General features: G+C 40.9%; 1 protein-coding gene across 18 annotated transcripts in view; it reads left to right on the top strand.

Annotated features, from left to right (window-relative positions):
- Positions 1-20,639, top strand: part of LOC143018276 (uncharacterized) — a 178,972-nt gene extending 158,333 nt beyond the window's left edge. For 15 of the 18 annotated variants that reach the window (XM_076173575.1, XM_076173571.1, XM_076173570.1 and 12 more), the window contains 13 exons: positions 64-186; positions 835-975; positions 5,591-5,728; positions 6,671-6,773; positions 7,211-7,347; positions 8,360-8,602; positions 11,109-11,429; positions 12,579-13,099; positions 13,502-13,721; positions 14,424-14,908; positions 15,020-15,267; positions 18,279-18,443; positions 19,595-20,639. In XM_076173575.1, coding sequence (XP_076029690.1) covers positions 64-186; positions 835-975; positions 5,591-5,728; positions 6,671-6,773; positions 7,211-7,347; positions 8,360-8,602; positions 11,109-11,429; positions 12,579-13,099; positions 13,502-13,721; positions 14,424-14,908; positions 15,020-15,267; positions 18,279-18,443; positions 19,595-19,617 — 2,868 coding nt within the window. In that variant the 3' untranslated portion in view covers positions 19,618-20,639. The remainder of the gene's footprint in view (positions 1-63; positions 187-834; positions 976-5,590; positions 5,729-6,670; positions 6,774-7,210; positions 7,348-8,359; positions 8,603-11,108; positions 11,430-12,578; positions 13,100-13,501; positions 13,722-14,423; positions 14,909-15,019; positions 15,268-18,278; positions 18,444-19,594) is intronic. The other 3 variants (XM_076173572.1, XM_076173574.1, XM_076173578.1) reach the window with 3 other exon arrangements.
- The last annotated feature ends 4,926 nt before the right edge of the window (positions 20,640-25,565 follow it).

Raw genomic sequence — 25,565 nt, 5'->3', positions numbered from 1 at the left:
TATAGTAAATTTTAAAATGTTAGGTTGCTTTTTGCTTTATGTGGTGTCGTTGTTGTTGTTCAGGTAATCAATGAATATGATGGCATTGATGTACCAGAAGATGAGAAGCATGAGACAGAGACTTGCACAGAAAACATCTACGAAAACATTACTGAAGAGCCTTTGTATGAGAACATCTACGAAAAGGTTTGTGTTCTGTCGCCTTGAAAGCCGTTAAGTTTCTGACCTTAAGACCTTCCTCATTAAAATTTTCAATCCTCATCCCCTTGTATTTATCGACAGTTACACTTGGTTTCTTTTTGCATATCTTTCTCTCTCCCCATTTGATAATTACATACATATACCAAAGGCTTTTTCCCCCTTACACGGGGGGTAGCCAAAAAGAAAAAGCATAGAAATCACTCCCACCCATTTCATCTCCCATATATTCCACTCCCCTCCACCCTCCTTCCTCCCTCCTATCTTGGCACCTCCTGGATAATAACAGAGTTTTTCCTCTTTTCTTCTCCTCCTCCATATCCAATGTTGTAGCATTTTCAGGTTTTCTGGCCCATTCTTAGTTGCACTCTTCTTTCCAGTCTTTTATATCACAAAGAACAAGTAAATCTACATTTCATTTCTAAATTGTGTTTTTTATCCCCAACTCTTTCAAATTTCTATATTGTGTTTTTTATCCCCAACTCTTTCAAATTTGTATACCATTCGAAAGTATTACACAATTCTTTTTTACAATGATGCTAGTTTCTCTCCCGATGCTTCAAATTATTGAATTTGTTTTGCTTAATGTAGTTCAAGGACTTGTTCCGTATAATAGAAAGTGTCGTTTGTTGGCAGATTGATGATACTCCAGAGGAACCCTTGCAGAATGAGCCCCACTACCAGACCATTGATGAAGTTCATGAAGCCACTGTGATTCAAGAGGAAAAAACTGTATCCAAAACCACAAACCATTTCGTCAACAGTGATCCCATGGAGGTATGTCCGTGTAGGGTTTTTGGGCTGTTCCATCACTTTAGAAGTGTATTAATATTTTTCTGATTGAAATAGTGTGAGATTAGGTATTGTTAGTCAATGGATGAGGGTGGTAGTGGACAGTCGTGGTATACCTGCTATCAAGCCACTGAAAACTGATATTGCAATTACAAACAGCAGATGATGCTTTCACAAGGTGATATGGTGCTTCGAGGAGTACCTTGTAAATTTTATTGTGGCAAATGCTAAAGGATTTTGTTTAGCCAAGGCGGAATGTAGCATGAAGGGCTCGGTTGATGCCATTCAAACCAGGGTTCTCTACCCGTCCGAAAAAATTCATATAGACTTTGCTACGAGGAAATCTTTCAGTTGTACTTTGCATATGAAGTAATCAGCTTGTAACTGCAGCATTTGTACAAAGCCTTTTTTGTTTCTACATTGTACATAAACACAAGACCTAGGTTCTAAGAATATTTTGGGTTGTTAGTATAGAACAATTGTATTCTAGAAGATAATGGAGCTGCAAAATAGTTTTAATTAACCAGATCATCTTTCATAAAACCTAAATCTATAGAAGCATTGCTTTCTTTTTCAATTTGTAGCTCTTGAGAACCCATTAATTAACAAATATGATTTTAGTTGATCAATTTGTCAAGGCTTTTATAAAAATTGTTATTTCAGGATATTTTATTTAAAGTGTTTGTAATATATCATGAATTTCATGGCAGTAGACTTTTTGCATTTGATATATATCACAGCTAGTGAGTTATACTTATAAATTTTACTGTTAAATTTTGCATCATGTTTATGTAGAATATAAGAATAAGGGTAGTATTATGAAATTTTGGCACCAAAGTGTGATAACGGCACTGTAAATGTGAAAGCTTAGGTTAAGCAGGATTTTCAGTTAGTGTTAAGACCTGGATTGATAAAAGGATTTATTTATTTATTTTTTATAATTATTATTATTATTATTATTTTTTTTTTTCCTTAAGAGATAAGCCACACAACCTCTTTTCTTAGCAAGGCAGTGTGAATGAATGCAAATAACTAATATCTGAAGCATTAACTTTGTGCAAATGTTATATAACATTTCTAGGCTTCCAACATAACAACTTTGGCATACGGACACCCCGTGCCAGATGGACGTGGCCAAAAGCATTGAATTTGCTTTTTAAGTAGCTTGTGACCTTACTGATCCGTGGGTTCTTAGCCGTCAGCCCCCATAGAGCTCGGTAAACAAGGTAGAAGCCGCCCAAGCAGACTTACTCCTTCATTACCATGCTTGCATTTATTGTACCCTCACGTGCTTATAAAACTTCTATATCAGGCAGTCACTAAAGCAGCTTGGCAGCTGACTGAAGTGTAAATTACGAATGGGCACCTGTGAGAGCTTGAGTTAACGTTACTTTCTGTCACTGTTACCCGCAAAAGTGCAAGTGTTTGTGTAGCAGTGTTTTGCTGCCTTTTGGATGAAGTAAGTAAAAAGTAGTTGTCACTTGTTTGTAAGTCAACATAGCTTAACTGCACTGCAACAAGAAGTGCTAGTTTCTGCCAGTATTTACTTATGAACTTGTTCAGCTGTTCAGTAGTGTTTGCAGGTGTATTTAAGGAGAAAGACTTTTGCTCAGGTGTTTAGTTGTTACATTGCACAGCATCATCAGTTTCTTGTTGGGAAGTGCAGTGTGATTTGAATAACCATCAATGGTAACAGTGTAGAGAACAGAAGTGGATGGAGTGAGGTTGAGAGGAAGACCAAGAATGGTATAGATAAAAGGGGTTAAGGGGGTTTTGGATACTTTGGGATGTCATAAACAAGGAAAAGAGTACGAACAGAGGGAGATTGTGAATGGATAAAAGGATGGTGTGGCCCAAGAGGATGTTATTTTGAGTTGATGAGGAGGGTCCCTATATGATGAAATAGTTGGGGGTGGACCAGGGATGGTTAGATAGTTTTGTTTGTGTATGATGGTGTGTGCTGTGACTTGCCAACCCCCTTATAAGGGAAAAGGGCATTTGGTGCATGTGTGTGTGTGCGTGTGCGTGCGTGTGTGTGTGTGCGTGCGTGCGTGCGTGTATGTGTACACGACACATGAAAAAGGTGTCCTCTTATAGGCACAACATGGTAACCTCCAGAGTTTTGTTCATTTTAGGAAAAATTGAAGGTATGATTGTAAAGGCTTTGCTAACCCATTCATGAAAGTAATACTTAAGATATTTTATTCTAGTCAATATCAGACAAGGGGAACTCTGAGGAATGATGGGTTAATTTTCATTTGTAACCTCCAGTGATTTTTTCGTTATAGTTTTGTATGAGATGAGAGAGGTGCTTAAAAAGAATGTGAATGGCCCACTGTCAAGAATGCTTTGCGTATCCAATGTAGTCTGTGGAAACGTGCAAGTAAGATGTGTTAAGCATCTTTTATAGTTGCTGCCTTCCAAATCAAGGGTCCATGTATAGCAAATGTAATGTCACATTTTACTTTGAAGCCAACTCTTAACCCTTGCTTTAGTCTGTTAACCAATAGTTTTAGTGTTTATTGCCTGCATCAGTAGATGTGCAAAGGCAAGCAGATGTGTTGGTTGGTTGTGGCCTGGCTGAGTTAGTGAAGAAACCAAGGAAGGGCAAGAGTGACAAGCCTCTTGGTAGTACTCTGTAGCTGCTTCCTAGAGTGCAAATGTAGTGCAGCCATGTGCTCATGAAGGGGCCATTTGGGGGTCACGTTCTAACAGCACCTGCCTTCTAATATGACGATGCAGTAACGAAACATACGACTTTTACATTGACTGCTAGTGTTGACTTTTGATGATGACTTCCGCCAGACAGGGTCGTGGATCAGGACCACAAACTCGACTGATTCAACTTGTGCCCCGCCCTTCACTTCTGCATGAAAGCATGACCATTTGGGCACTAGTAAGGCCAGCATGAGAGCATGATTAAAGTTTTGGCTTTATGGTTGTGCATGAATGTGTATTCTAGTAACGGTGTCTTCATTAACCTAGAAATATTACTCGATTCTTCCAGCACATTTGAAATATAAAAAGTAATGTTATATGCAGGTATTTTTTAGTGTTTGGAATGGAGGGATTTTAGTCTGTGATTGTATGATGTCAGCCTCCATTGTGGGGCATGGTGATGACCATTGTAAACAAGATGGGACCTCCTTCACACTGTAGGAATGGGTGGGTTTTTGTATGGGTTACATTCTTATCCCTCTCCCAATCAATTACCCTCGTCTTCAGTCTAAATTTCAGTGCTCACATTCTCCCCCATGTATGGAGATTATGTTGTTGAAATATGCTGGAGAGCATGGATAAGGAAGGGAATTGTTCCAGGTACCTGGAACATGGTTAAAAGTTTTACTGAGTGGAAGTAGGCTCTGTGCAGAAGGAAAGATTGTGTGTGTGTGGGGGGGGTTCTTATCAGGATCAAATTTGGGGTGGGATTTTGTTTTTGGATTGTATGTCTTGTGACACTGCTTCTGGCCCAGGGCAGTGGACAGGATGCAGGGTTGAGTCATCCTGTCATCCAGGAGGTGCCAAGATAAGAGGGAGGGAGGAGGGTGGAGGGGAGTGGAATATGTAGGGAATGGAATGAGTGGGAGTGTTTTCTATGCCTTTTTCTTTTTGGCTACCCTTCGTGTAAGGGGGAAAAGGCCTGTGGTATATGTATGTATGTATGTTTTAAATAAGGTTTGTGTGTGGACATTTACATGTGTGTGCATTGTGCCTTTGATCCACCCAAGTACATACATATACCAAAGGATTTTTCCCCCTTACACAGGGGGTAGCCAAAAAAGAAAAAGGCATAGAAAACACTCCCACCCATTCCATTTCCTATATATTCCACTCCTCTCCACCCTCCTCCCTCCCTCTTATCTTGGCACCTCCTGGAAAATGGGTTATCCCTGCATCCTGTCCACTGCCCTGGGTCAGAAGCAGTGGACAAATCATGGTAAGCACTCATCCCCAATGTACTGAGGTGGAAGGGGTGTTTGAGCGGGTTCTGATTGTGTATGTCGTGGGTATGTGCTTTTATGTAGTCACTCACCCATGTAAAGTGAAAGAGCCTGTAGTGTGTGTGCGTGCGCGTGTGTGTGTGTGTGTGTGTGTGTTCACTTGGTCTTTGGATCACGTGTTGGACTCGTGATCGACAGCTATTTCCCTCCTGGAAGAGAGCTCAGAGCTCGTAGGTGCATGCGTGCGTGCGCGCACGTGTGTGTGTGACTAATTGTAATATACAGGAAAGGAGTAACATTCTTTGAGTCCTGTTTCCTGCTCTCGTACTAAGTAATGTTAATGGTGAGCATCAAATGAAGGTTTTGCGTGGGGTGTTTTTTAGGTGAGGGTATAATAAATATTATCAATTGTGCTGGAAGAGAAGAGGTTAGTATAGGAAGAAGTTTGTGTTTTGCAGCAGAAGAAAGAGGAGTTTTCATGGAAAGGATTGTGATTATTGTAAAGGAGATATTATGATGGAAAAGAAGAACAGGGTGTATTGTAAAACAGGTAAATACTTAAAAAAAAAAAAAAAATGGGATGGATGGAGAACGGCAACATGCCATAGTTGCCAGAAAGCGTGGTCGGAAAGGTTGGGTACGAGGTGTTGGTGCTTCAGGTGTTGGATGTGACTTGGACGGAAGGGTCCAGCCTCGCTGCTCCGCCCTCGGAACCACCACCGCCTCCTCCACCTGACACAGAGGACGATTCGGACAACAGCATCGAGGAGCTGGTCAAGGATCCCAAGCCTCAACAGGTACGAGTAACTGTGTGTGTGGGCAGTGGGACCTTTCCTGGTTCTCTCGTGTGTCATCATGCATGAGAAGTAAAGAGTCATAAGGTTTATGTTGTGTGTGGGTTGCTTTAGGAAATAGGAGTAATGAGGTGCAAGTATATAGGGAATACAAAGTGACTGCATCTGCACAAATACTAAGGTAACAGTAGTGTAATGCCCGTTTACTTACTATACTTACGATAATTGAATATTTTACACAAACACAGAGTGGGGATTTTTTTTTTAACAGTTGGAGAAAGCTTTGATATAACTTAATATTCCACTTGTGTGCAGTGATTTTCAGTGGATGCAGTGTTGACCTCTTGCAACATAGCTTAGTTCTCTTTCTACCTATCATACCAGCATCGTTTACACTCGGTGTTCAGCTCAGGTTTCCTCCCCACCACTGATCATAGTTGCATCGTTACATACGTGGTTTGGGTCAGCAGTCACATGCCCTTGGTTTTTCTGTTGTTATTTCTTCAGTACTTATTTTTGGCTCTACCCCTGGGAAATATCTTGGTGGATCTCAATAGTGATTTCATTTCTGTAATTACCTATGGCCTTTTTCTCTTGTACCAAGTAGCTTTTATAAATTAACAAATATATACTGCCTTGTATACTATTTTTATTTCTTATTTGGACTTTTACAACATTTTATTTACGACATTCTGACTGCAACTGACGACTATGACTTGTGCACTGGACAGGGAGGGTTCCAGGTTGACGGGTTTCCAATTATGTTGTGCCCAGCAGGTTCCCCCATGCCCCTTGGAGAGTAAATTTTACGAGCGTTACTCGTAAGAGATGTCTACGCTTGTGGGCTCTCTCTTGTGACCCATTTCTTGTAGACCAGGACTCACCTGCTAGGGAAGAACAGATTTTTCCGTAAAATCTCTTTGACATGTTTGATTTTTATGTCAGAGTGAAAACTTTATCCGAGAGAACTCTACCCGGCGCATCAAGAAAGAGTTGTGGCGCAGGAGATCAGACTTCCTTGGAACATCATCCAAATTTGTTGAAGAAGGTAGGTTGATGATATCGTTTAGATAAACATTTAAGCAAGATGCTGTAATGACTGCCATTTATTTTATATTTTTTATTATTTGTTTGTTATTATTTGTCTATCATTTGCTTGATTTCCATTTATTATTTATTTGTCAGTTTATTATTATTCACTATTTACCTGTTTGTTTATCATTTAACTATACTTATGTATTATTTATTTTATTATTTATATTATTATCATTTTTATTTTATTTATTTACTTATTTTTTATTTTTTTGTCATTTATATATATATTTTTTTTAATCCGACCTAGTTATGGACCAAAAGGTCTCCTGTCGGCCTTTGTAATCCTTTGTAATAAATAGCTGAGCTGAAATATGAAGGAAACCTCTAGGTACAGGCTTTCTTTGTTTTATATATTTTGAATAATGCTGAGGACTTTTGGTTTTACAACAGAGCAAGCTGTGAGGCCTCCACCAGACCTCACCGAGCTGTTGAGGCAGGAACGTGAGGCTGAACGACGCTTGTTGGAAGCTCACTCACCACAGCCATTTAGATCCCAGCCCCTGGTTCCTCAGCCCCCTGCTCCACAGGTGAGTATTGTATAGATCTGGTTGGGTCTTGTTTGTTTGTACTCCAAATATGTGCAAGGCTTCAACTTGGACAAAACAATAATAACAAAAATGGAGGAGACATAAGGAAAGATGAATTGAAAGCATTTAATAAAATGATGAGAGCAAGTAAGGCACCTGGGTTGGTTGGGTGTTATGCAGAGTGTCTAACGAAGGGAAGTATAGTGTGTGCAGACACCATACATGAATTTAAGAACAAACTAGATGTTGCGAGATACAAAGATGGGACACCATGAGCATAGCTCCCCTTCATGTAGAATACATACATACTTACATATACCAAAGGCTTTTCGCCCCTACATGGGGGGTAGCCAAAAAGAAAAAGACATAGTAACCACTCCCACCCACTCCATTTCCTATATATTCCACTGTAGAATACAACTAGATAAAATTCATCATACCATTGTGTGCATCCATGCATATGAATGTACAAGTACATGCACCAGGAATTTTGCCCAATCAACTTTAGGTGTTTTAGCATAGTTCTTGAGGGGTTTATTGGTCAGATATTTATCATCAAAGTGAAAATATATATACACAACATATAATTTACTATGTATCATATACATACATCTTTACCTTTTCCGAAAGCTTGCTTACATATCTGCCGTACCACAAAAATCTGATACACACAGGCCTTACCTTTCCTAAACCCACATTGTTCCTTTCCTAATTATATAAATGTTGATTTAAGAGAGGAATAGTGTAAACATATAAGATCGTACTCAATTTCTGTAATTGTTTAAATCTGGAACAAAATATATTTTGTTTGGTCCTACAAATACAAGTAAGAAATTGGTCCTACAAATACAAGTAAGAAATCTTTATACCCAAGCCCTGTTAACCTTTTCAGCATAGTGACACCTTTTAGAGATTTTATTCTGGCTCTAGACCAGGTAGTTTTATTCATAATAGACACAGAGAAGGGAACTGGACTACTTTAAAATTCTTTCCTATGCATAACCTTTTATAGGAGTTGAATGAAGCTGAAATTGTCCGTCGTGAGCGTGAAATTATAGAGAGCTTGGAGAGGTCAGAACAGCAGCAGCAGCAGCAGCATCTGCAACAGCAGCATCAGGAAGACCTCCAGGCCAGTCATGACACAAACGCTGACCTTAGAGGAGGAGAAATTCAGAATCCTGAAGCTCCTCTACTCCGACAAGATCCTTACCAGGAACACACACAGTACCACCAAGAACATCTGGAGTATCAAGAGGTGGGTGCAGTGTACAGTGACTGAAAGAGTATTGTATCTTATTGAATAAGTAGGGGTTGAATTAATTAATCATCATGATTGAAGTACTAATGTTACTTACCCACATAAACATCCAAGCTTTTTGCCCTGGAGAATTAACAGTTCATGGGTTATGGGAAATTAAAGGCATTAAAAAGAAAAAAGAATCACATAATTTGGCTTAACTAACTTCTAATGCTTCATTTTTTAATGCTTAAGTTATTTTTTAAATTATTTTTAAGAAGGTTACGAGTTTTGCTGGGTGTTAGGAAAGGAGGTCAAATAAACTGACCCGAATATTGGCATGTATTCCTTTTATATCATAGAAATGGATATGAATTTACTTATCAGTACCAAACATGCACAGTCTGTGAAAGATGTGTCTGATATGCCAAACTGGGTGGCTTTTTCTCCTTATATTTTGTCCACTGCCAGGTTATTTTATTCATTAGATATGGAACCCCATCTCAAGTGAAAGGGTTATGCCAATCTTGATTAATCCCAAATGTTATTGATGGTATTCCCCCTCCTATGTTCTGGCTTCTGGAGACCAATGATGGATACCGGCTTGTGTGTTGTGAACAGCTGCCCAGGATGTAACACTTCACCCCATACCATACAACACATAATGGAAGACTGCATTATACACAATCATGCACGCAAACAACACAACATACACTCTATAAAGGATTTGTGGGAAAACCCAGTTTCGGCTGTGGCCTTCCTTGGGGAGACGGGACTGCTCGGACAGACAGTCTAGGGAACGACAACAACAACAACAACAACCGGCTTGTGTCCTGCAAGAAGATGCACATAAGAACTTTCCATTTTCTAAACCAGCCAACCCTTTCACTCCCATTAGGAGACGTAGCCCTGACAACCTGACACTCTTTCTCCAGAATGGGCCCAAGATCTCACTCTATCAACTTCAACAATATTTTTTGCACCTTTTCATACATGGAGTGCTGAAAGTCAGCAACTCCTCTCCTACAACTTTTGGCTGGTGACAGAAAAACATTCCCACACCCATACAACATAAATGACAGTTCAGAGTTTCTACCCAGAGAGATCTTTAGAAGGGCCTGGGGACCATAACCAATCCCTATACGGCTGTGGGTTTTCTATTAGGTGAAACTCAAAGCCACAATTCTTGTTATTGTTCTGGATCCTACCGGGCCCTTTTATTCATCTCTGTGGTATCCCATCGGTAGTTTTATTTCTGTCTTGGAAAATTAATGTTTAGATAGTTTCTTTCACCCATAAATCTAGTAGTTAGGATGTAGACAACTGGAGCACATTTTAGCATGGAATCCAAAAGGTAGCTGGTAGTTTGCTGTGAGTAATGGTGGAACCTACTGAGAAGACAAAGTAGCTCACCAATTTAAAAACATTTAAGTTGTATAATGAATTTCCCTAACATTCTCAGAAGCATTGGTCATTAGATTATGTCTGTAAATATTGTAATAATGAGATTTAAATTAAAATATTAATTACAATTAAATAATCAATTTGCTTCCTACATCCCAAGTGTAGCTGCACCAGAGTCTAACACTGTTTTACATTGCTATTTCAGTGTTCTCCTCAGGACTCTCAAAACCCTCCAATACCTAGATCCAAATCTCCTTCCCCATGTCCATCCTCAGACATAATGCTTATTGGTGTAGAGTCGACCTCTGACCCCTTGCTGGACGAGGGAGAGCCAGAGTTTTTCCGTCCCTCAGAATTAATGAATTGTAGCAACGATTCGGACGACGAACAATTTTTCCGTGCTTCTAACCTGGCCAGAGAGAATGACAACATTGACTTTGATGATGTTACTTCTGTTCCCTATGTTAATGTGGAGTACACAGATGACCCTACTGTCCAGGCACCTCCCAGTTCCCCCGTTCCCCAAGAACCTCGTGACTTTCTTTATGGGGCAGCACCGATTTCAGTTCTTTCGCCACCTACCCACCTTCCCCTTTGTGCAAGGAACTTCCACTTACGTAACAATGAGAATGTGGAAGATATGATGCCACTTCCTTTGCCTCCTCTTCCCTCCCATCAACCTCTCCTGAAGCCTGCCCTGTCTCCCATCTCGGAAATCTCAGAGCCTTCAGTCTCGGAGCCACAGACACCTGATCTGGCAGCCTCTGACTTCAAGGGCAGTCTTTCACGCATTATTCAAGAAGGCATAGCAGAATTGCAAAACAGTTTTGAAGAAATAATAGCAAGTGTAGAAAGCAGTATGACAAAAACTAAGAAGAAGGTTCGATTCGAAAACGCTCAGTCAGACGAAGATGAAATTCCAGAAAATGTAGGCTCCTCATCAGATAATTGTGGCTCGGAGACTAAGGCCCTTGTGCCAAGTATTACGTGTGGTATGGATGAACCAGGTGCTTCCTCCTCATCTGTCTGTCCTGTGGGTGAAAGCATGTCTAGCCAAGGCACATTGTCATTGCAAAATGTAGATACCGAGGTTACAAGCATAGTCCTCTCCTCTCCTCAGGATGCACTCACCCCTCAGGATTCCTCTCCTTCAGAAGTCAAAATCTTGACTTCAGAAACCTCAGCTAATACAGAAGACAATAAGATTTCTGTGTGTGAAACTCCTGCCTCCACTGTCCAAAATGTTGAACCTCTTCCTTCACCTGTTTTGAGGGACATTGAACCTCCTCCATCACCAACTGAACCTCTGACTGAACATCTTGAACCCAGACCTTTCTCTGACCCCAACGCTGAGGTAATAACCAAGGCTGAGGAGCAGCCGCCGGGTGGCGATGTGTCCTGTAGCAAAACCGTAGCCAGGCATCAGCCAGAAACCCCAGAGGTGATGATCAGTTCGTCTGATTATGACGTAGCTGTGTGTCCTTTATGGGTTGAATGTACAACACCCAAGATGGGGCTTGCACATGACTCTGCCCCAGTCCCACATATGTAGCATCTCGGTGCCAAAATTTTAGTTTTTTGCGACGCCTTTTGAAATTCCTTATTTCCCAACGTAAAACCTGAAACCCTGATACTCTAATCTGATGTTTTTGTTTAACCATGACTCATATATTTAGTTTTAAGCCACATTGCCCTAAATAATCCCAAAACAGCTCATGTTATTTGAATGGAAGAGCTAATGCTTCCAAGTTTTGTATTAACATTTTAAACAGTTGGCCTTTGATATGGTTTAAAGTTAAGAGGAAAGTTTGATGTGAACTTTTAACACTGAGAAGTTGCTTGTAACAAGAAAAGGTGGAGGAGTTGTGTGCAAGTTGCTTTTTGTTTCTTTTTCAAAAAAAAAAAAAAAAAAAATGGTGGCTGGCTTACATGGGTTTTCAACTAATGGTAGTCATTTTAGTATCTAAAAAGTTAATAAACTAATTATTAATTCCTTACCTAATATTTAAATTGAATTACAACATGGGACCTGAAGGCCTGCATAACCACCTTTTGTGCTTTGACAAGATTTAAGTTTTCAGGAAACCAAAAACCTTAATTTTAGATTCTTGTGATACTGTAAAGGGTACTTAACTTTAATGAAACATAAAAACTATATTGAGTTGTTTTGCAAGAGCTGCTTATTCTTTTTCATTTCTCTTGATCAATTGTCAAATTTTACCTTGACAAGTATGTTTGAACAGTAATTTGTAGGAGAAAAGGAAATATATTGCTATTAAAATTTCCTCTTCAGATATCATGACCATTGCCTTTAAAAACAAAACCCTAATAGATTGTTGTTATGTCTATATTTTGTTGATGAAAATTTTATATCAGTGAACTGCATAATGGGTGTTCCTGATCTATCTATATATATATATATATATATATATATATATATATATATATATATATATCTATATATATATATATATATATATATATATATATATATATGATATGTATACTTTTCTTTTTATCATCTTCCAAATTTTGGAGGGAACACAGTGTTAAAATGAAAGTATTAATCCTTTTTTATATGTGATCACAGAAACTGGCAGAACTGGAGGCAGAAATGCTTGAGCATGACAAAGCCATGCTGCAAAGGGCTGGGCACAGTCCTTCATCGCCACTTCCCGAGGCACAGCATGAACCAGTAACGAACTTCAAACCGACTCCCACAGCCGACCTTCCTATCCAAGAGTTTTACACTGCACCCACCTTCCAACCCACTCCTCCTCCCAACTTTAAATCCAGTTCCCCACCAGATACCATTGGAATGCTTGGCATGACTTTGGAGCATAGTGCTTCCGTGGGACAATTGTCTTCCTCAGTTCCAAACTACACAAACCTAACAGCCCACCCCTTCTCTCGTTCCCACTCACATACGAACCTTGGTGCTCCCACACCATACAAGTCTCCCCCACGAGTGCCAAAGCACCAAGCACCAGAACCTCTTCCACGCAAGAAAAAGATGCCACCCCCTCCACCAGTTAAGCCAGCTCCTGCACCAGCTGTGCCAGCTCCTCCACCGGCTGTGCAGCAATCTGTAGAGAGGCAGGAAGCAATCAGGTTAGTCGCATAACCATAATTTGTTACACATACATACAAAAAGGCCTTTTCCTCCATATAAGTTATTATAAATCAGTTCTGATACATACCAAAAGCCCTTTTCCCTTTAATAAGGGCATGGCTGAGTCATAACGTACACCCAACCTACATCTATCCCATACTCGTCCAAAAATTATTCATCACCCCTCCCATCATGGCATTTTTTGGATGAAAAGTCATTCCTTGTCCCTGGCCACACTGCTTGTGTCAGAGGCAATGCAGCAAGAGACAGAACTTCCCCCCTGGGGATGTCCCTTCTGTGTTTTTCTCCTGCAACGAGTCAAGGTATAAACTTTCAAGTACTGCCTATGGAAGGGGTAAAAGACCAATGGTATATTTATACATTTACTTGTATTCCCAAAGGTTAAGCAGACAGCCTACTTCTGCTTTAAGCGAGCAACCAACTGAAGCGAATACGGACAACACGTCTCCATCGTCTCCAGGTGGTGGGCAGCAAATGACCAAGCAAACTATCCTTGCCCTTTCGGCCATTCCCAAGCCTCGTCTAACGGATGGTGACAGCTGGATCATGAAGAGGAAGCAAGATAGTCACCGGGATTACAGTAAACATTGGCTACTCCAGGTAACATCAATTTTTGTATATCATACATTTACCAGGCTTGGATTTGTAATGAGGGGATGGAGAGGGGGGTTGCTGATTTATGAAGTGGCCTTGCTGAGGATGTGCTGTGTCTTGTGACACTGCTTCTGACCCAGGGCAGTGAACAAGATGCATTGATGACCTGTCATCCAGGAGGTGCCAAGATAAGAGGGAGGGAAGAGGGTTGATGGGAGTGGAGTATGTAGGGGATGGAATGGTTTATGCCTTTGTCTTTTGGCTACCTCCCAAGTAAAGGGGAAAAATCCATTGGTATATGTATAGATTTATAATGCTTTGGTCATTGTTAATTCATAAATATGTAAATCCATTGTCTTTGTTAGATTTGTGAAAGCCAGAAAAACAACCATTTAGTGAAACGTTTAGCAGTAAGAAAAGATAAAATATCAATGCAAACTTTTGATGGTAAAAAGAAGTAAGAGGAATAGAAACTATCAGAGAATTATGAGATCTAGAGGAATATCTGGAATCAAAATGCATCTCGCAAAGATTGTGCCGTCATAGTCGTAAAAGAATGTGTCAAACAAAAATATAAGCAAGGGAAATTTGGTTTCACAGTACTTATTATTAGGTGATTATTATCTCTTGCAATTCCCAGTCCCTTGAACATCATGCCATGTCGTAGGATGTGTTTTAATTTTCTTTGTTTGTCTTGAATTTGAACAGGAAGCTGAGCAACGGCGTATTGAGCAGCAAGAACGGGTTCAGCGCCCGAAGACTCTACACACGTCTGCATCACAGTCACCCACAATGTCTTCCCATCATAGAGTCACAACTCCACCAGCTCTTCATCCTGTGACGACGCCACCTGCACTCCACCCAGTCAACACTCCACCAGCACTTCATCCGGCATCCTCTCAGTCTACAGCTCATCCAGTGTCTATACCTCCTGCACTTCACCCAGTGTACACTTCGTCAAACTCGCATAGCAGTAGCCGCACCACTAGCAATAACAGCAACAGCAGCAGCAATAGTACCAGTAACAAGTGGAGGAACCAGGCCACCACCTATCAACCACTTGCACCTCCAGCCAAAACTGGCACGGACAAACCTTTGCCAGACTCCATTATACACTCCCTAACACAGAGAGTGAACAGTCGCTCCATAAACAGCAATAACAACATCAACAATTACTCCAATGCGAATGGGAGGTAAGTCAAGGTGCCAGGATATAAACATGATATTAAACGTGTTACAAAAGAACTGGAGGAGAAACTCGTGTATTTATTTTTTTGATTGATCACATACATTTATGATTGCAGAACCAGTAATTATAACAGTAATTACCGTGATGAGAACTACCACGACTACATGAATGCGGATGCCCTTAGCACAGTACCGACTCATACGCCTTTGTATCAGTCGAGCACGTCCACACCATCCCCTCAGCATTCTGCCCCCTCCTCATCACCACAGCACCTCCATCATCAGCAACAACAGCAAACACAAGATCAAAAGCTGTTAAGTGTCTCGGGCAAGAAGAAGTGTTCTCACTGCACAGAAGAATTGGGTGAGTCACTTTTGTGTATTTGGTGTGGAGCATTTAACCACTTCCATACGGTGACGCCTACGTAGGCGTCATGAGGAGCAAGTGGGTACGCGATGATGCCGACATCGGCGTCTTGATTATATTTATTGTAGTCGTACCTACGTAACCTCCATTCTCTCTAAACTGGCTTCATCATATTTTCTATGGTTATCAAAATTCACGGGTGAAAGAGAACGAACGATTGAGCACTGACTTTATTTTTTATAATGCGATTATTATGACGCAACATCACACGTCGGGCAACTAATGCTGCCAGACCTGCGATGTGCCCCGGAGTGAAGAGGTTAAATAATAAATTTTTACATCCCATCTCATGGATGCTCGTTTGCTGAGCAGGTTAGGGCATTGTTTCTTGATGACAATACAAACCCTACTCCAGGCAAGGTGAACCAAGGGCATGGTTAATTAAATTCCACGCTACAAAGCCCACTGTAAGGGGCACTGTCCTAGCCTCCTGACAAGGGAGAGTTTGTGATGTTAAACCAAATCAATCTCTTGAAAGAAGTATGCTTTGTTCTTAGTACGTCTTGTTTTAGATGTGGAATACAAAATTCAGGATAGGAATTTCTGAAGATCAAACATCGCAGGTCAGTACATTAGTACTGCGCTTATGGCAGGATCAGAAGGGGGATTAAGAGAGTTAGTGACAGAGTTTGGGAAGGTTGTGATAGGAGAAAGTTGAAGGTGTGGGTAAATTTAAGGTGATTAGATATACAAGGGGAGAGGATGGCAGCAATTTGGAAGTCTTAAAGGAGAGAGGCTGGAAGTCAGTAGAAGGTACTTCAGGTTGCATGTGGCAGGGAAGGGAGGAGTGGAGATAGAAGTAAATTGCAGAATGAGAGAAGCACATAAATGACCTTGGGGACTAAAAAGTGTCATGAGAAACAGGCATTTGGGAATGGACACTAAGAGGAGATTAAATGAAAGGCTGATTGTGGTGACAGTTGTGTATGGTGGCAGAGACATGGAATTTAAGAGAGATGAAATGTCTGAGAATTATGGTAGTGGTTATAAAGTTGGATAGAGTGAGAAATGAGGATGTGAGGAGAGCGGGAGTAGAAAAGGTGATAGGGTTGATGAAAGAGGATTGGGATGGTTTGGACAATGGAAAGAATGAGTGAAGAAAAATTAGTAAAAGGTGCGGAAGTGGAGAAAGGGGCATTGAGCAAAAGGGGGATGTCTGTTGAGCAAGGAAGGGAGAAGGCAGGAGATAGGGGTGAATGGAGAATGGCTGTGTATAGATGATTTTGTAATGCACGGAAGGGCATGGGTGGAGGATGTTTGGAGGTTAGGGAGTGGTTATGTGTGAATGATATTTTGACACAGCACGAAGTGATTTCTTCCTATCTTCTATTTTTTTACATGAGGGGGCGGAGAGGTTGGGTTACCAATTCATGAAGCGGCCTTGCTGTGGATGTGCTGTGTCTTGCTGCATTGCTTTTGACTCAAGGCAGTGGGTGGGATACAGGGATGACCTGTCATCCATGAGGAGCTAAGATGAGGTGGGGGAAAGGGTGGTGGATGGGAGTGGAGTAGGTGGAAGTGGATATGTGCCTTTTGACTTCAGCTGCCTCCCCAGTAAGGGGAAAAACCCCTTGGTATATAGATAAATAGATATTAGCACTGCTAACCTGAAATCCTAGAGCTTCAGAAATTCCCATCCTGAATTTTTAATTCCTTACATTTAATTCCTTACTAGGCTAGATAGAGTGAGAAATGAGGAGGTGAGGAGGAGAACAGGGGTGGAAAAGGAGCTGGGAGATAGGGTTGATGAAAGAATATTAGGATGGTTTGGACACATGGAAAGAATGAGTGAAGAAAGACTAGTAAAAGAGGTGTGGAAGGCAAATGTGGAGGGAGTGAACATGAGGGGACGTCCTAGGATGAGGTGGATGGATGGGGTGAAGGGGGCTTTGGGGAAGAGGGGAATGTCTGTTGAGGAAGGACGGGAGAGGACAGAAGACAGGGGTGAATGGAGAATGGTTGTATATGGATGATATTGTGATTGCATGAGGTGGAATGGGCGGGTGGATGGGGGGTGAGGTAGTATGTGTGAGCAAAATTTGACGCAGCCCGAAGGGATTTCTCCCCGTCCTCTCATTTTATGCAATGGGGGGACGGAGAGGGGGGGTCGCCGATTTAATGAAGCGGCCTTGCTGTGGATGTGCTGTGTCTTGCGACACTGCTTCTGACCCAGGGCAGTGGACAAGGTGCAGGGATGACCCGTCATTCAGGAGGTGCTAAGATAAGAGGGAGGGTGGAGGGGTGTGGAGTGTATTCAGGGATGGAATGGGTGGGAATGATTTTATGCCTTTTTCTTTTTGGCTACCCCCCTTGACAGGGGGAAAAAGCCTTGGTATATGTATGTATGTATGTACATTTTCATGAATGTTGAAATTGAGTGTAAATCTTATCATAGTTTATTTACTTGTTCTTGAGCACGGGGAAATGATAACAGTGGCAATTGTTGCCTAGAGTTTCTTTAACTGGAAACTTGTAGCCTCGTAGCAGCTGGCAACAGTCTTTGGGCCTTCTCGTATACCTCTGTCTAGGAAGAAACATTGGGCTGCTGATTGCCTTGTATTAATGTAGAGCTGTTTCTCCGTCACTGGTTTGTTGTAGGAGGAGGCGGAAGGCATTAGTAATCGGTGGTCTGTTCTCCATGGCTAAGAAAAGGTAGAGGAAATACAGTCAAAGTGTATAGAGATATCTTGGGCTCAGTGTGGAGACAAAGTGTCAGCCCCCTGGGGCTGCACCTCCAGATGGATGTGAGGATGTTGGATTTTGAAAAGAGGTGGCAGGGAGATTATTCTATCTGTCATCCATCTCGAATGACCCCCTTGTGCAGGTACACATTCTTGGTCACATTCTTGGGAAAAGGCAAGTTGGTAAGAAGTTGTCTTTATTGTAATTTGAAAAGTTAGATTTCTGTTTTCAAAAAAATATAATTCTAAATTCACGTTCTCTCTCAGGCCGAGGAGCAGCAATGATCATTGAGAGTCTGCGACTTTTCTACCACATCCCTTGCTTCAAGTGCTGTGTATGCGGCATCCAGCTAGGCAATGGGTCAGCCGGAGCAGATGTGAGAGTCAGGAACCACAAACTGCACTGCCATAACTGTTACTCCAATGATGAAGGTACTTTTTTTTTTTTTTACCTACCTAGAGATGGGAGGGAGGGAGGAGGGTGGAGGGGAGTGGAATGTATGGGAAATGGAATGGGTGGGAGTGGTTTCTATGCCTTTTTCTTTTTGGCTTCCCCCGTGTAGGGGGGAAAAGCCTTTGGTATATGTATGTATGTAGTGTGCTGAAATGTGTGTTCGTGTCAAAATCATGGTAATGTTGGAATTGAAAAGAATGCTACATTATGTAGGAATGTGTCTGGGTACATAACATTATTGTAAGTTGTCTTCTCTTTTTCTGCATGAGGGGATGGAGAGGGGGGTTATTTATTAAATAAAGTGGCCTTCTTGTGGATGTGCTGTCTTGCTGCATTGCTTCTGACCCAGGGCATTGGGCAAGATGCAGGGATGACCCATCATCCAGGAGGAGCCAAGAAAAGAGGGAGGAAGGGGTGGTGAATGGGAGTGGAGTATGTGGAGATGAAATGGGTGGAAGTGGATTTATGCCTTTGACTTTGGCTACCTCCCATGTAAGGGAAAAAAGTCCTTAGTTTATATATATGTATGTCTTTATTTACTATTATTTAAAGACTAGTAAAAGAGGTATGGAAGGCAGATATGGAGGGAGTGAACATGAGGGGACGTCCTAGGATGAGATGGATGGATGGGGTAAAGGGGGCTTTGGGGAAGAGGGGAATGTCTGTTGAGGAAGGATGGGAGAGGACAGAAGACAGGGGTGAATGGAGAATGGTTGTATATGGATGATGTTGTGATGCATGAGGTGGAATGGGTGGATGAATGGGGGGTGAGGTAGTATGTGTGAGCAAAATTTGATGCAGCCCGAAGGGATTTCTCCCTGTCTTCTCCTTTTATGCATGGGGGGACGGAGAGGGGGGGTCGCCAATTTAATGAAGCAGACTTGCTGTGACTTACGACACTGCTTCTGACCCAGGGCAGTGGACAAGGTGCAGGGATGACCCATCATCCAGGAGGTGCTAAGATGGGAGGGAGGGTGGAGGGGAGTGGAGTGTATTTAGGGATGGAATGGGTGGGAATGATTTTATGCCTTTTTCTTTTTGGCTACCTCCCTTGTAAAGGGGAAAAAGCCTTGGTATATGTATGTATTTATTTATTTATTTATTTTTTCTTCTTTTTTTTCTTTTGCAGGAATGAAGTTCAGCAAAGTGTAGATAAAAAATAATAATAATAGTAAATAAAAAGCTGTGTGGAGCCCTTCTGAGGTCCTTACCAGCTGCTGATGAACCTCGTGCAGCTGGGAACTGGTCTTCTGCAGCTTTCAACTGGCCTTTGGCAGCTGCCAATACAAGTAGCTGTCCTTTAGCCCTGTGCAGCTGTTAATAGACTTCACACAGAAGCACTGGCAATGTGTACAGGATTACTGGGTATGTGCAGCTATCTGCCTTCAGGGAACTGCCAAACTGACTCAGTGCAGCTGTGTGCTATCTCGTCAGTTGAATCTGTTGTCTTGTGCAGCTGGCAGCCCTGTGTAGCAGATAACTTGCTACATATAACTGTAGCCCTTCACAGCTGTCTTTGCAACCCCTGGTGCCAAATGTGCAGCTACCGTGCTGCATCTTATCATTTAGTTTTTATTATTGGTTTGCAAATGCGTGTAGTGTATCCTGGTTAACATCTGTTTGTTAGACATGTCAAAGTTTTGTTTGAAATTAATGTATAGGTTTTACATTAATCTTCACCTATTGATGTATCGGCAGACAAATGTGGATGAAGGTGGCGTATTATTATTATTATTATTATTTTTTTTTTCCCTTTTCTTTTCTATATATCAGTTTTGGTTGAAATTAATTTTCCTCCCCTTTTTATGTTACATATGAAAATTTAATTTAATGTATCAAGTGTACATTAATGTTCTTTTAATGTTAGACAGAAAAGTGGTTTGACATGATGCAGAATGAAAGTGTGTTTCGATTGTCATGTTGAGACTAACAACTTGTTTAAGATTCCTTCATCCTTGCTAAAGGTCAACTGTGAAGCTACTTAATTGTATACATGTACCTTTGCACAATGATAGCCCACATATGTATGGTGTATAAACAATGTATATAGGCAGACCTTTTCTATAAATCAGTCAATATAGGTAGCTAAGATTTGTGTACATAAAATTAGTGGGATAATCCTGTACATGAAACTATGTATAAGCTTGTAATAAAAATGTTTATTATTTTAACAATCTTTTATGTCCACCCCAGTAGGACATCTGCACACAGAAACATAAATCTTTCCCATAGAATATCACATGGAAATGATAGATGCACAGTTCATTGCAAAAACCTGTATCATACACACCCAATCTTTTATCACACAAACTAAACCTATTGATGACAAAAAAAATAATCAGCAGCTTTATCTCCCTTACAAGGGAGGTAGACAAGTCAGAGGTGCATAACCTATTCCCTCCCATTTCACTCCCCTCTACCACCCCTCCCATCTCGGCTCGTCATAGATGATGGGGTCATCCCTGCATCCGCCAACTGCCCTGGGTCAAATGCAATGCAGCAAGACACAGCACATCCACAGCAAGGCCGCTTCACTTAATCAATGACCCTCCCTTTCTGTCCCCTCATGCAGAAAAAGAGAAGACAAGGAGAAATCCCTTCAGGCTGCATCAAAAGGATGAGTGGAGAATGGCTGTGAATAGATGATACTGTGATGCAAGGAAGGGAGGGTAGGGGGTGGTTATGTGTAAATGATATTTTGACGCAACCCGAAGGGATTTCTCCCCATCTCTTTTTCTGCATGAAAGGGGGTTGCTGAGTAAGTGAAACGGCCTTGTTGTGGATGTAGTGTCTTGTGTCAGGGAATGGGGAGAATGAACTGTTTGTAGTGAAGTTGTATCTGTGCTAAGCTTATGTAATTTCACTTGGTTGTTAGCATGTGTGTGGATGGGAGGTAAACATGAGGGTGATGGTTTGGAGCTGGTGAGTGAGAGTGAAAGGAAGTAGGAGGTGAGCCAGTTGTGGTTTGCAGATGATAATGCACTTGTGGCTGGGTCAAAGGGACTGAGGCAGATAGAAGCAGAATTTAGAGCATTATGCGAGAGGAAAAACTGAAAGTAATGTAGTCAAAAGTTAGGTGATGGAATACACAAGGGGATGTGGTATAATAGGTTCCAGTATATTCTGGATTGGATGAGTGGGGGGACAGGGAGGGTTGTCATGTAATAAAGGGATGTAAAGGTAGACCACTTTCAGATGTCTGACCCAGGGCCCTCACATGGGAGGGGCGGGGGGCAGGGGGGTGCATATGCCCTGGGATGGCATATTTAGGGGGCGGCAATTCTAGTCTGGAAATGCCACCCACAAGGCTGAAAAAATAATTATAATAAAAAAAGGTCAAAGGAGCCCTGGATTCCATCTGACCTCAGTAATAAGCCCCACGGGTTTAGGGATGATCCATCACCCACAAGAAGATGAGATAGAAGGATCAATATGTAGATGTAGGATGGGTGAAGGGAGGATGTACATCCTGACAAATACAGTCCCTTATAAGGGGTAAGGGCCTTTTAGTATATGTATATATAGTTCCACAAGGAGCTAAAATAGAAGGGACAACAAATATATTTTGGATGTGTGTGAAATAGAGGGAGGGTGGAGGGGTGTGGAGTGTATTCAGGGATGGAATGGGTGGAAATGATTTTATGCCTTTCCCATTTTGGCTACCTCCCTTGTAAGGGGGAAAAAGCCTTGGTATATGTATGTATGTGAAATTGCTCAAGGATTGGTGTATGCTATGACTTGGCCAACCCCACATAAAGGGGTAAGGGCCTTTTGGAATGTATGTTGATGTATACATTTATGCATATGAATGTATGTATCATGTCTTTACTCACAGGTATATGTATAAAGTGGGTGGAATTGAAGAGCAAGGTGGAGGCCAACAGAAGAGAGGATCTGAGATGGAGTAGGTGTTTGAGAATTCTGGTAAGACTAGAACTACTATGGAAGGAACTAAAGGGAATACGAAAAATGAGTTGGGTTGAGAGCATAGGAACAAGCGAGGCTGTGATGGAGAGGTAGGCAAAGCATTTAAGTTGTTGAATGTAGTGGATGAAGCTTTATTTGTTACATTGAAATGTTAGGGCAATAATTATTAAAGAAAATGAGGTTATAATAAAGGAGACACAAGCAGCATTGAAAAAACAATAGAAAGTCACCTGGATTGCATGGGTGTCATGCGAAATATATCGGTGTTCGGTAGCAGGTGTTCACTTGGATTGAAGGAATGTATGTTTATAATTGCTGTCCATGAATGTACATCCATAGTATTTTTTATTTATTGCATGAAAAAATTAAATTATATATGTGGCCTTGGTGTGAAAAAGGGAAATTAATGTGAATTTAAAAATAGCTGCAAACATGTTGAAATCAAACATGTCGGTTGGTCATGCAAACATGTATAATCATGCGTAATGTGTTTATCATGAAATCAGGTATATGGAAGAAGAAATACCTAGGGTGAAAACAAAGAATATATTAATTATTCAGTATTTTGTTTAACAAATGGCATAGAAATAGCACACAATCGTTGGTACGCTGAAAATATAAGGTTCACGTTACATCACTTAGTCGTCGACTAACCTACAGTTCAGTCGCGGTACATCCGACTGGTAAGTAAATCATCAAATGTTTGATAATGAGGTTACTTTTCGTAAGTTTACTCAGTAATAACATTTAAAAGACCATAGTGTGTGTTAAAATTGTCAGTTCTTTTATTGTCAATATATATTTACTCGTATGATAGCTTATTTTGATAGTAAACATTGTTGTTTTGTGATAACTGCGTGGACCATCTATTATATTATGTTCTCAAGTAAGATCATCAAACTATAAATAATAAAGCGAAAGAAACTATAGTTTCAATGCATGAATATTCATTTGAATTTTGCCATAGACTCATCTGACATTTGTCCTGGGACCCATAGTCATACGGATAATATCCATGTGTCAAAGTATTCTTATCTTCTTCACTTCTGCTCAAGACTTATTGGTTCATATTTCTTATAAATGTTGCCAGATGATCAGATTCATTCGAGGAAAACACTATGCAATGAAAGGGATAAGATTAATCGGAACTTGTACAAAATGTGTTCCAGCATTGTTCAGTGATTTTAGTCAGTAGATTATAACAGAGATATAACAATAGAAAATTAAATAATAATTTTGTAAATTATAATTCATCAACGTAATATACGTTATTTTTGTCAGAAATCATACATACATACATATACCAAAGGCTTTTTCCCCCTTACAAGGGAGGTAGCCAAAAAACAAAGGCATAAAAAACATTCCCACCCATTCCATTCCTAATACATTCCACTCCCCTCTACCCTCCCTCTTATCTTGGCACCTCCTGGATGACGGGTCATCCCTGCATCTTCTCCACTGCCCTGGGTCAGAAACTGACTCAAGATAGCACATCCACAGCAAGGCCGCTTCATTAATTCGGCGACCCCCCCCCCCTCTCCATCCCCTCATGCAGAAAAGGAGAAGACGGGGAGAAATCCCTTCGGACTGCGTCAATTTTTTCTCATACATACTACTTCACCCCCATCCCACCATCCATTCCACCTCATGCATCACAACAACATCCATATACAACCATTTTCCATTCACCCCTGTATTCTGTCCTCTCCCGTGATCTACAACCATGGTGAATCTCACTCTTATTTTTTCTTGCCCACCATAGTTGGGGTGCCGGCTTACAGTGGAATAATAATTATTTTTTTCACGCCTGGGCGGGATTGGAACTCGGATTGCAGAGTTAGCTATTGGGAACGGTACCACTACACCGTCCACCCGTGACGTCAGAGAGGTGGTAAATAAATTAGGGAGGGCAGCAGGAAGGAAGGATAGGAGAGGTTAGATGTGGGTAGAAATAGTACTAGTTCATAAAAACGCTGCGTTGCGCGGGTCCGAAGGGGTGTGCTAAAAGTCATTGTAATATCACATGCATCTTAGGTTGAATAGAATTGTCTTTTAACCAAAATGTATAGATGGCGTCTCCAAAGTCAAGGATTGAGCTAATATCATTTTGCTGTGTTTAGGTCGCCGGGTCGCTGGCTTATCATAGAAAACGTTTAAAGATCTTAACACAGAAAACGGACGATACTCCGTATTAAGTGAGCTAGTATGATTTTAAAGCAAAACAAAAGGTTCGTTATTAAGAAGTACAGGATGTTTGGATTATTATGAAAAAAGAAGAAGATATTTTCAGTGTAAATGCACTGGAGCTGCATTTGCATGTATATTTCAGTGTAAACAGTAATACGTTATAATCTCCCTCAAAGTGGGTAGCGAGGAAGATAAATAAAGTGTTCTTGGATTTCAATGCTCTTACGGTGAGAAATGGGTCGGGGTGGGAGGAGAGGGGAGGCGACCTAAGTTGTAGTTTAGTATCTCCCCCAGCCTCCCCCCCTTGTACACCTAATTATTATCATTATCTATTATTGTTGTTATTATTATTATTATTATTATTATTATTATTATTATTATTATTATTATTATTATTATTATTATTATTTGGAGATTGGAATGTTATAACACATTATTATTATCATCATTATTATTATTATTACTTATTTATTTATTTATTTATTTTTACAAAATGGAATAGTCATAAACATGTAAATGAACAGAGTGTTTAACGATTGGAATAGACATAGTAACCATGTAGTGAGCGCTTAAACTATTAACTGTCTTAAGAGAAGACGTGATAATTATATAGATGGAGATGATACATGGTAATGGACATGGAACTGCCTAGAGTAGGCATTATGTTCACTTGCAGTCACTTCCATTCTCATGTCTGTATACATTTTCAACATCTGCCGCACAGATGGGTGTAATTATAGACGAAGATGGAGTAAATTAAAAGACTGTGGCCTTTATCGTCAGGCGAAGGAAAATGAAAATCGAGGGGAAGGGTTGTGGGACCTTCGCGCGGCGCTGTGACCTAGTGTGGGGCTCCCCTACGCGGGGCCCCCTACATGCGCCCCCCAACCCCCCACCCACCCCAAAGTCCCCCTTTCAGTTTCCTAACGCCTCTTTGAGGACCTCTTGGATTTTTTATTTTTATTTATTTATTTATTTTATTATTA

The sequence above is a fragment of the Oratosquilla oratoria genome, chromosome 34, assembly GCF_046742065.1.
Source record: "Oratosquilla oratoria isolate Oo_2021 chromosome 34, ASM4674206v1, whole genome shotgun sequence".
Taxonomy (NCBI): Eukaryota; Metazoa; Arthropoda; class Malacostraca; order Stomatopoda; family Squillidae; genus Oratosquilla; species Oratosquilla oratoria.
The sequence above is the reverse complement of the archived record's forward strand: the minus strand, read 5'-3'. Positions and strand labels throughout refer to the sequence as shown.